Source organism: Equus quagga, chromosome 7 (genome assembly GCF_021613505.1).
Source record: "Equus quagga isolate Etosha38 chromosome 7, UCLA_HA_Equagga_1.0, whole genome shotgun sequence".
NCBI lineage: Eukaryota > Metazoa > Chordata > Mammalia > Perissodactyla > Equidae > Equus > Equus quagga.
Genome location: NC_060273.1, coordinates 102048155 through 102060424, shown reverse-complemented (window position 1 = coordinate 102060424; position 12270 = coordinate 102048155). Strand labels below are relative to the sequence as shown.

General features: G+C 39.3%; 1 protein-coding gene across 1 annotated transcript in view; it reads left to right on the top strand.

Annotated features, from left to right (window-relative positions):
• CAMK4 (calcium/calmodulin dependent protein kinase IV) overlaps nucleotides 1-12270 on the top strand; it is a 207957-nt gene that overhangs the window by 182166 nt on the left and 13521 nt on the right. The window contains exon 7 of the mRNA XM_046668104.1: nucleotides 1610-1684. Within this exon, the coding sequence (XP_046524060.1) occupies nucleotides 1610-1684 (75 nt within the window). The remainder of the gene's footprint in view (nucleotides 1-1609; nucleotides 1685-12270) is intronic.

Genomic DNA, 12270 nt, shown 5'->3' with positions numbered 1-12270 from the left:
TTTCTTCTTCTCCCCAAAGCCCCCGAGTACATAGTTGTATATTCTAATTGCGAGTGCCTCTGATTGTGCCATGAGGGATGCCGCCTCAACATGGCCTGATGAGTGGTGCCATGTCCGCACCCAGGATCCGAACCCTGGGCCACCGAAGCGGAGCATGTGCACTTAACCACTTGGCCATGGGGCCAGCCCCTAAACAAGATTTTATTTCTGCAGGACTTCCCAGAGTTTAAAAAATGCTGATGTGTAAACTGACATCTTATGTAGTGTACAGTGAGGCTTTTCTCAAATCTTATTTGACCCTGGAAACTTCTTTTTTTCCCCCAATAAGTATTCTGAAGAACTACAAAGATGAACTTTGGGAAATTCTAATGTACTCAAAGAGATATTTAAATCAGCATTTTAGAAAAAATTATATTACATGTTACTTTCCATGTCCCTTCATATGCAAAAAAAGAAAATTATAAAATTGATTTGAAATGAATTCTCCTCGGTAGAATCTGTCTTAAATCCTCTGAAGGGCATTGCTCTTCTGCTGCCGCCCTTTATGATGCTAATCTGAGGAATTCACCGCATTCCTAAGTGTTAACAACTTTGAAAATTAAGTTATACATATCACGGGAGAGCTCAGACAACATGATGTGCTTTATGAATGGAAGAACCTAAAGAAAAAATACCGAAGTCTTGCTGGGCAGCTGGCTTGTTCTCATAATCACCCCTGAGAGGCGGTGGGAGCAGGGAGCCTCCCATTTCCTTTGACATCACTTTCAAAGATTTTATCCTTAAAGAAAGTTCTTTAAATGGATGGATAGATACTAATTTAGGCAGAAGAGCCTTTCTTTCTAAAGGACCTCCCACTGCTTTCCCTGATAAGGATCAGCACCTCCATGGAAATGTGGGTTTATCTCTGAAGTCTAAAATGGCATCAGTTCTGCTTGCCTCTCTTGAAGAATAGCTCAGAACGGTTTCCTGATGTTGAGAGAGAGAGAGACATGTACTCCAGCAGCAAAGAGACCAAATGGTAGCAATTTGTGATAATGTTTTATCTAGGTAATATTCTGAGGAATAAATAAAAAGGATTTTTGCGAAAAACAAAAGTCATATTCCTTATATGCGAGTAAATTCTTATCTGTCACTAGGGAATGACATTATTTATTTTGAAGCAGAATAAATCTTTTGATATTTCTGTCCATTTCTTCAATATTTATGAGTCTAATTTTTATTTTGATTTCTTTCAATGGATTAAAAGTTCTGAATCATATCACTAATTTTACATTGTCCCTTAGAGTTGCTGTTTCATAAGTCTCAGAATTGCTATTGCTTCAAGAACAAATAGCTTATTTGCTAACAGCTGGGAATTTAGAGAAGAGCATAAAATGTGTTTGGAAGTCATATTTTCCTCCAGTTTAAAGCAAGACTTGAATTATTATTATTTTTTTTGTTTTCCTCTCCCAGGTGTCTGGTGTCATCTACATCCACCTCATTAGCAAATACAAAAACAAACACACACATAAATAAATGTTAGTTTTATTTTGAATTATAGAAGTATTCTATCATCTTACAAAAGCTGAGAAAAGACTTGCTTCATTAAATTTTTTTCTTGTGTTGTTAGCTGATTTTGGACTTTCTAAAATTGTGGAACATCAAGTGCTCATGAAGACAGTATGTGGAACCCCAGGGTACTGCGGTATGCTCTTTAATACTCATGTTTTACATTGATTGTTATTTGAAATCTATTTTTATTCAATGATCTGATTTTTTTAAACTCCTAATACTGTAACACTTATAATTTGCTCTGAGTCTCCATGAGGAGGCGTATATAAATGTTACTCAGACCACCTCTTGTTCTGCGTGAGGGGTTCGGTGATGTCGGTTTTAGGGCACCCCTGTTAGAACAGCAGGGAGAGAAGGGGCCCCAGGGAGGAAGGACTGAGTGCTTTGCACCTGCCTCTGGGCAGTAGCCACTCTTGGACCCACTCGGGAGTAGAAAGACAGTCACCAGGGAAGAGGGCAAGGAAATGGCTTTGTTTATGGTTGGAATTAAAGCCATGAGGGCTTTGTCACTTTCCTTATTTGCCTTTACTTTGGAGGGTGTGTGAGGAGAGCAAGTGTCATTAATTTAGGTAGCATATAGGACAACAGTGAGAACGGGTCGTCTCACCTCTCATTGATGGCATTGGCCTAGCCTCACTAAGACAAGGGCTTCAGGTGGAGTTTCCCCACCAGAGTCCCCCGGTCTCTGCAGATGGACTGTGTGACAATCCTCACGTCCTCTTGCCCAGTCTCCCAGAATGAGCTGAAGGCGCCCCATGTACAGTCCTCAGTCAAGAGACAACACAACAGCTTTTGATCCATGCCAGCATGAAACTCACCCTTTTTCCCTTGATGGCTGAATTAGTCTGGCAACAACCTAAAAGCCAATAAAGCTTGCAAAAACTATCAAGAATTCCTGAAGTTTTTGTGACTAATGAATATGTCACACATCAGTTAAAATCCTAATCTGGATTACAAAGTAAAGAGACAAGATTTCAAGTTATTGGTCAAAGGTTAGCCATCGATTTCTCTTAGGATCATCATCATTTTATGAAAATTTTCCTTCATTCACTCATCTGTTCAGCAAAATCACCTACAGTATACTCAAGGCAGTGCTTGGCACCAGGCAGATGCATTTCCTTCCCCCTCCCCCACCCCAAGGGCTCACAATCTGTAGAGGAACAGACATGTAAAGTATAGTACCTTAAGAAATAGTATGTTATGTGTTTGGAAAAGCCATTATGGAAACATAGGAGAATGGTGGAGTTTGGAGTTATCTGTGTTATTCTTCCATGGCATTTAAATTTGTTAGTCACCCCTGTCGCAGAAATAGAGACATAAGAACTACATAAGTAACTCATTTTAACAACTCTTGAACTCATAGAAACCAGACTGGAGAAGCGCAGTAAGATATCCACTGAAGCAAACGTATGATTAAGTTCACAGAATTTTAGTGCTGGAGGAAACTTTAAAGTTCATTGACTAACATTCTCGTCTTACTAAGGTCCAAAGAGTGTGACTTCCCCAGGATTCCATGACTAGTTGTTAGTGGATGGGGGATGAAAAGCCAGGTACCGAGGGTCTGAAAACAGAATGATAGAATTCCCTCTTTAAAAAAAAATATAGATAAATCATTATAGTTTTCTTTCATAGAAATATTTATCAATTACTTTTAGTTTAAAATGTTTTCCAATTTAATTTTTTAAACCTCAAAAGTATTACTTGGTCATTGCAAGAAGTAAAAGTCCAAATATGTGCTGTCAATATTAATATACCTCACTCATTTTTTCCACACCTTTCTTCATGTTTCCACGTTCACATGAATATTTTATAATTTTTCTTTTCACTTGTTAGTTTCCCTGGTGAATTTAAAATATTATTTCCTTGCAGCTCAGTTATTCATAAATTGAATAATTACACAGAATTAAATGTACCTATCTTTCTATTAGATCTTTACATTGTGCCAAATATTCTTGTTCTGGATCTTAAGTTCCTTGGGGACAAGAGTATTTATCGATTAAGAGTAAATTCAGAAAACTCAAAATAACTATGACTTAACCATGATAGAAATTGATTTCTCTCATGTTAGAAGTCTAGAGATAGTCACTCCTGGTCTGTCCACAGCCATGGCTCTTCAGGTGTGGTGGGTCTCAGTGCCAGGGACCCAAAGTTTTCCTGGCTTGCGCTACCATTCCTTAGCTCCCTCAAAGTCCAAAATGGCTGCTTGAAATCAGTCATTACATCTGCATTCTATACAAAAGGAAGGAAAAAAAAAAGAAAAAGAGTGCACATTTTCACTGTTAAATAGACTACTTTTCTGAGGCCCCACATGTCACTTCCACCTAGATGTTGTTTACCAGTGAGTACTTAATTACAGCCTCAACACTACCAGGAAAGCTGGCAGTGTGTCTTTCGGCGAGACATGTTGCTGCCCCAGATGAATTCTGTTACTCAGAATGAGTATTGCATTAGACAACTCACTATCTCTACAACAGACTTCTGAGTAAGATTCCCATTCCCAGAAAAAAATGTGAAAGCCTTTGTACTACACCATGTTCCCTACAGGCAGGCACTTATTTTGTTTTGTTTTTATATATTTTATTTTCCTTAGAACTGTTAGCTGACAACCTGTCCATGACCCTTCCTTTCTAATGGTGCCATATGCACTTTCCATTTCTCTAATTCATATGTCTTTATTTGTCCCCTTCCTGGATTTCTTTCATGCCTCCAGATCTCCAAGACTACGGGGGGAAAAAAGAACCCCGAATTTAGTACCAAGTGCCAAGGGGGTTGCCCATTTGGCTCACTAATTGCTGACCAATTGATAGGAGCATTGACAGAGAATTGAGAAAAGAATGATAAAACAAATTAAGGATTTCCCACAAGAACAAAGCTGATGGGCAATTTAGTAACCACTATCTAATACCAAACACTAAGTATGCCAAGGAGGTCAGTTGCAGCAATTCTCTAAGAACTGAACAGCCCTGAAATGGGAAGCCCAGGAAGAGATTACACTAGCGATCTCTCAGAGTCCCTTCAGTGACTAAGAGGCAGCAGCGTCCTGTCAAGGGCTTTAATAATAGTGATAAGAACAGTTCTTTCTTGCTCATTACAGAATGGTCATTCTATGAATGAATGATTCATTCATTGATAAAATGAATGTTGAATGTCTAATAGATTCCATGTTAGGCACTGAGATTACAAGAGTAAATACAGTATGGCTTGCCCTTCAAGGATTTCATGGGCTATAAAAGAAGAAAGACCTGTACACTATAAATCAAATTTTGTTGTGATAAGTTCTATATGTATCTGAGCCAAAGGCTCAAGGATACAGAAGAGGGGAACACACAAGGCATACAAAGACTCAAGGATGCCTAGAGAGGTATTCACAGAGGAGGGGCATTTTGAGCTGGACACTGAAGGAGGAGTAGGAGTTCAAGAAGTGAAGAGGTGGCTGCAAGGTATTCTTTGTCAGTTGGCACAGGAAGAGAAAAGTCATAGGGGTGTAGTAGCATCTGGGAAGTTCAGAAACTGTTACTTGGTTACTTTGCATGACTGCAACATAGAGTGGCACAGAGGGTACAGATGGACTTGGAAAAGTTGGATAGACCATATTTTAAAAGCATCTATACATCAGGCTGGGAATTCATACTTTCTTTAGTAGATAATAGTGATCCAGCAAAGGTTCTTAATCAGGGCAATTGTATTTTTAAATCAAATCCAGATTTTATAAATATCTTAATAATGACATTATGGCAGATGGATTTGAAACAGAAAAAAGATCAAAAGAAAACAAATTAGAAAGCCATTGTAAATGCTCTTTCCTGTCCTTCTGATGTCAGAAATTTACACACAGGTTACCGTCACTCCATAAACAGCTTCTCAGCGGATAAAGTATTTGATGTACTCCTAAATCCAATCATTTTTTTAATATAAAACTTTATACTTTCTGTTTACTATTTTTTTCCCTGCAGATGTGCATATCAGCCCCTATGTAATACGGAAAGAGAGGACTGATTAGTTGAACATGATCACGATAATCCTTCCACTCTTATATAGGTAGAGGTTCACCAGGAAAGAGGAATTTGCTCGCCCTTTCTCTCCTCACCACATATAAGTACTGTCATCAGTTTGGTGTGCATCCTTTTGAGGGTACTTAGGGGAGGAAGAACCCGTCCATTTGTAGAATGAGTTGGAAATGAGACCCAAGCAAGAATGGTGGAAGTCACTGTCATGATACGGAAAGCATGACTTTACGCAGAGACTTTACATTTAACTTGAAAAAGTGTCTGAGACCCATGTCATTGACAGAGACAGGAGGCGTGAGCTTGTTTTCTTGCTTGTTGTAAGGGTGATTACATCCGAGGTCAATTATCTTGATGTACACTGGGTGTAGTTTCTACCTTCACTGGAAAGGCTTTTTCAATTACATCTTTTGAGGAAGTGAGTGTTTGTGTTATAACATCTGTCATTTGTCAGGAAATTAAAAAAGAAGCCACCCATTTGGTCTCATAGAACGTTTGCCCCGGCTTTCAGTAACAGAGGCTTCTCTGTTATTAGTATATAAATGAATCGCAAAAGAAAAATCTCAGATGCTGCATGTTTAAGCAAATACTCATCGTTTCCTGGGGAATGTGCCCAGTTGAAACTAAACTCTAGGCCAGAAAATTGAAATTTGTGATCCAGATAAATGAAATCAATGACAAGTGCTCTGAAATAGTCCAAGAAGGGTTCAACATTGAAAAGATTCTCAATATCTTATTGTTGGGACAAGAAATAGGTCTCAAAAAACAAAAAATTCATCGGGCCATGGCTCCTGATAAATGTGCTACAAGGTAACTGTGCAATATTACTACCAAATGTCTTAACTGGTTTAGATATTTAAGGCTTGATATCTGTGGGTATTCAAACCTACCCATGCAAATCACAGAAAAGAAGTACAAGCTGTTAGAGTAGAAAAGAAAGAAATATGGTAATGAGTCACTTAAAAGAATGTTTCTGTCTAATATCAATTATCTAATTTATTCATAAACTTAACTGAACTATATATGTTCATATTTCATATTTACACCAATTTCTGGTTTCAGGCTCCAGAAGCTGTTAAGAATTTATTTTCTCTTGGCATTTGCCAGGGTCTCATTATTATAATGATAATCCTACATTGTTGCCATATTGCTATGTTTTTTTCTTTGTTTTTTGCTGGGGAAGATTCACCCTGAGCTAACATCTGTTGCCAATCTTCCTCTTTTTTTTATGTGAGCGGCCGCCACAGCATGCCACCGACAAATGAGTGGTATATTTCACCGGGAACCTAACCTGGGCCACTGAAGTAGAGCGTGCCATATTTTCACCACTAGCCCATCAGGGCTGGCCCCACATTGCTGTGTTTTAAAAAAATAACCTATTACATTCACTATGCCAAAATTAAAGACAATGTTTCAACAGCCTACAGTCAGATATAAGAGATTTCTGTCTACATGAAAACACACTAATATGAAAAATGTAGGAAAGTTTAATAATCTAAAACGCAAGTTTTCAGAAGAGTTTCAAAAAGATGGTGTTTTTGTTCATTTCTAGAGGACTAAATAGCTAAGGTGAAATCATAAGAGTATTAAATGACATTGGGAATCTGATCAAGTAAGGGATGACCTCACTTGAGAATTAATTAAACACCCACGATGATGACTTTCTTTTTACAATGAACTTTTAAAAAGACTAGAAGAATTAAATCCATAGTAAAATGTCATCTGCACTGCCTGTAACTCTCTGCTTGACAGGCTGGTGTGTGGACATGAGGGTTCCTGTGGGGCTTGTTGACAATAGGAAGGGAGCAGGGAACGTGAGAGGAAGAAGACAGAGAATGCCAAGCAGATGGGAAGGGCTGCTCAGATCCATCTCCCCTTCCTGATCACAGCCCTTCTTGTCCGTGAGATAGGCTGTGTCCCCAAGCCATCCTACGACTGTCCCAGGCATGCTTGCTGTGCCTGATCCAAGCAAACAAGTGCAAGCAAAGGAGAAAGTGGGGCTGGGGACAGATACAGGCGTGGTGGGAAAAGCCATAGCCCATCTAGTTCTTGACCTTGCACAGGACAGGGACTCTGCAGGTTGAGTGCAGGCTTATTTTAAGCTGTCTTGGAAATTTAAATCTAGAGGAAAATGAGTCTCTTGAGATCTCTGTATTGGTCTGGTACTGACCTAAACAAAGTGGACTCTGAAACTTTAGTTATGTAGATATTTAGTCCTTGTTTAATTTAATAAATATTTATTGAGCTCCTACCATTCTACCATTCTCCTAGCTGTTCTAGCTGCTAAAGGTATAGCAATGAAAAAAAAAAACACACAAAAACCACACCTTTTCTTTAAGAATAGTACATTTTAGTGGGAGAAGACAAGTAATACACAAAATAAATGTGTGAATTATATAAAAAGAGGTGATAATGTCTATGGAAGCATATAGAGTTGGGAAAGAGGGGAGGAAATGCTAGGAGCCTGGCTTGCAATTTAAACAGGGTGATCAGGGAAGGCTTCATGTAAGAAGTAAACATAAGAGCAAAGAAATAAGGGAGAGAGCAAGCCATGTGGATAGCTAGGGAAAGAACATTCCAGATAGAGGGGACAGAGCACACCACTCCTGAGGCAGGAGCACGCCTGGGTGTCGTTAAGGTCCAGCAAGGAGGCTGGTTGATTGGAGTGCAGTGACGGGGGGAAGTAGTAGGTAGGAGAGGGGATCGGAGAGCTCCGGCTGGAGGGAGAGAGTTAACATTTGCTGAGATGTGGAGGACTTTTGGGGGAACAGATTTAGGGCTTATTGATTTTAAGATGCCTGTTAGACATTCAAGTGGAGGTGACGTGGGCAGAAGGGTATGTGTCTGAAGTTCAGGAGCAAGGACATGGCTGTTGATATAAATATGGACATTATCAGCATATAGATGCTATTTAAAGTCATGAGACTATCCAGCATCACCAAGGCAGAAAAAGAAATTCAGATTCATCCTTGGGCAACATCACCACTGGGAGGCCAGAGAGAAGAGAAGGGACCACTCTTATCATTCATAGAATATCAAATAGTAGAGGAAGCTCCACAGGACGGAATTAGGAATTTTGAATGGACTCTGTAGGGCACAGATTTGGGGCTCACTATCCTAAACAATATTCTAACATCTAAAGCTGGCGGCAATAGAAGGGGTTGCCTCTCTGGTTTGGGAAATGGTCACAAAAGCTGATTGGCTCATCTCTCAGGATTCAAGGCCATCAACAAGGGGAGGGGAGGAAGAGTCCTGCTTATTTTTGTATCACCAGAAGATATATGGTTTATGGCATTAAATAATATTACCACAAAAGCTAGCTATACATTCTATATATGTAAACTAAGTTGAGAATTATGGTAACTACGTAGTAAAATCAAAGTAAACCAAATAAATTTTGGCCTGAGATGGCTGATGAAATTGGATAAAAGGGATTTTATCATCCCCTCACTTCTCATGGTCTCTTGGTTAAAGAGACAGTCTTTTAACATGCGGGTAATCCCTAACTTCTGGGTCTCCATACCATAAATCATTACTACGCCCACTGCTTTATAACTGGAAGAGAGACTCTTTCAAGAACAGAACCTACTGTGCCAGAGAATTCTGTGTGTGAGGATTCAGCTCTATTATTACAGACGTGAGGGTGGAGTGATGGGAGGAAAAGAGGTCAAAAGGAAGAGATGATTGATGGCAAGTGGGTAGAAGACTTACTTAAAATGTATTAATTGGGCCCTGAACACCCACAAAATGTTCCATTTTAGCATGTTGTTACAGAAAGGATATGCAAAAAATAAAAATAAAAAGTTTCAAAAGAATTATTATCAATAATTATCAGTAAGTTTTCTAGCTCCTTTAGAGAAAAACACAGCGTTTGCCATACTTAACACATGAGACAGAGTTTGAATTCAAGTCCCATGACTTCATATTGGCATCTCCATATACAAAAGAGACTCTTATATAATGTTAATAATAGGATGAGTGGGTTTATTTATTTGTATGGTTTGTTTATTTAAACTCCTCCTCATCCCACAAAAGTGAGAAGGCAGCTTTTCAACAAACTCCTTTGCTGTTCCCAGGCCCACCATCCATCACAACTTCAAAGTGAACAAGAGACTCAGTCTGATTAAGATTTGGAACAAACAGTGATTACTCCAAGATGAGTGAGCTCAGTGGAATCATAGAAATCATAGAAAAGTGAATTGCATAGAAATGACACTTTCATAGGGTAATGAAAATAAGTTGTGTTTATTTTGTCCTCTTCTGGATGCACTGGGTGTTCTCAAATATTTGATTTTTCTCTTCAGGGTATTATTTAAAAAAATAAAAAGTAAGGTGAGGAAAATAAACAGGCTATCTTTCTTCACCCATTTGTAAGATTTATACAAAAAGAAATATGCAATTCATGTGACAAGGAAGACTTTTTTAACAGCTCGAATGAAAAATAATAAGTGTGAGTTGGATTGACTGATATTTGTAGAAAACAGAAGAAGAAAAAGGTGAAGAGCCCAGGAAAAGGGAAAGGATGATTAGAACATAAAGCATATCACTTGTGTTTCAAAAAATCCTGCAAATTTTTTTCTTGCTCTACTAACAAGTCATAGATAACCCAAGTCTCAGAGGCCTCGAATGCCTGCTCAGTCTTCCTCAGCCTTTCACAGCCTGGCATGCATAGAATTGATAGTGTTCTGAGAATCATTGCAGGAAACTGACAAGGCTGTTCCCAGCCAGAGGTGCCCCCTCTGGAAGCATCTCAACTGTATCCCAGTCTGATCCACACCTTTGTTATAACACTTAGTATACTACACTGGGACCCTGCCTGTCTTCCCTGTTGTCAAAGCAAAAATTGCACTTGACTAAGTTAAAAAAGGTTGTGCCTGGTTCTTGCCAAATGTATGTGACACTGTCACAAAGGACCACACATGGTACAGATGCTCAAAAAGTACCAGTCTGGAGTGTCCCCAGCTGTGGGCACTGCTGCCGCCTATAGGAGGCTGCCCTCAGTGCATTCTTCTCCTCAGGGTTCCTAGGCCACGTCAGGAACAGGAAAGGGCAGAGAAGTCCCCAACACTGCTCTTCTGCTGCTGGCAGGTAAATCCCTCTCCCTCCTCCTTCCACACTGCTCACTCCTCAGAGGCAAAGTTTAGAGAGACTTCTAGATGCTGTGGATTTTTTGGCCCCCAAAACACTCTGAATTCAAGACAAGCTTCTATAGTGAAAAGGCTACAAGAGGGGAAACAGTTCTGCAAACTCAGATTTTAACTGCTAAAATGAAAGCACAAGAGAGAATTTAAAAACAAACAAACAAAAACCTGACCTGCTGGAATCTGCGTTCTGACCTTGACCCGCCTCCCAGGCGCCCATCACACCTGGGCCTCATGCACACCAGGAAGTGCTCCAGAAACAATGACTTCTCCAGTTCCTTGAGCGTCCCTTGCTTCTTCCTGCCACAAGTCTCTTCTTATGTGCTTTCTCCACCTGGAACCTTCTTCTCTCTCTTTCCTCAACCACCGCCCTCTCCCCCTTTGCCCACCTAACTTCTCTAGATCCTTCACATCTCAGTTTAAACTTTGCTTTCTCCTTATCTTTCTGACCAGGTCAACCCTCTATTAGAGACACTTTCCCTCCACACACTTCCAGTTACCACTTCACATTTTATCATGTGTTTCCATGATCAACATCCACCTCCCCTACCAAACTGGAAGCTCTGTGATGGCCAAGACTTGTTCTCTTTAACTCCCCATTATTCCCCCAGCACCACCTAACACTGTGCCTGTCATAGAGCAGGTGCTTAATAAATAGTTCATGATTTATTTAATGAGGGAATGAATGAACCTGTTGATTTCATTCACCTTAGTCTCCCTTGGATTTATCTTTCTCAAAACAGTCAACAGTAGTTTGAAAAAGTCTTCTGATGAAGAATGCCACTCTGTAGTTTTAACTCAATAGGTTGGAAGGGATCATAAAGCTCGCCTAGGGCATTGACAAAGTGAAGGTACAATCGATGACCAAAATCATCCCTCTATTTCTTTCCTAGGGCTTTGGGAAAACCTAGCACCCATGGTCCCTGTCAGTGTGTCAGAGGTGACACCTGTTGCATTTTATTTTAGGACTATTTCCAGAACTGGCTACAGTGATTTTATTTGATAAAACAGAATTTATCCAATCTCTAGATCAACCTTCAATCTCTAGATATTTTTGATGGTACCATGATCTTATCCATAAGTCATCACTCTGAGGTCTTAGTGGTATGTTAGTGAATAAAGATCATAATTAAAGTTTGAATTTTTATATAATGTTTATATTCAGTGAAAATTGCTTTTTAAAAAGGTAAGTCTGGTATCCTGGTGATTCCAAGACCATTTACCAAAGTTATTCTGTATTGGAAATTGGAGTATGAGGTGTCCTGGGCGCTGTGTAGCATTTAGTGTTTATTAGCAACAACATGAAGGATAAAGTAATTTTAGGCAGTGGCAGAAAACTTGAATCCACTTAGAGGACAGGCAGGAAAATCAATAAATCATTATTGACTGTTTGAGAAAAGGTGATTCTAAATTATTTTAAATACTTTTTAAATGTATTTTTACATTTAAATGTATTTGTATTTTAAATACAAAGTGTATTGCACTTTGAAATGACTTTCTCTCTCCCATTTTGTTTGTTTTTTTGGGCTTGAGGTGAGAAAAGATATGAAGGACAGCTGGAAGTGCTTATAGCA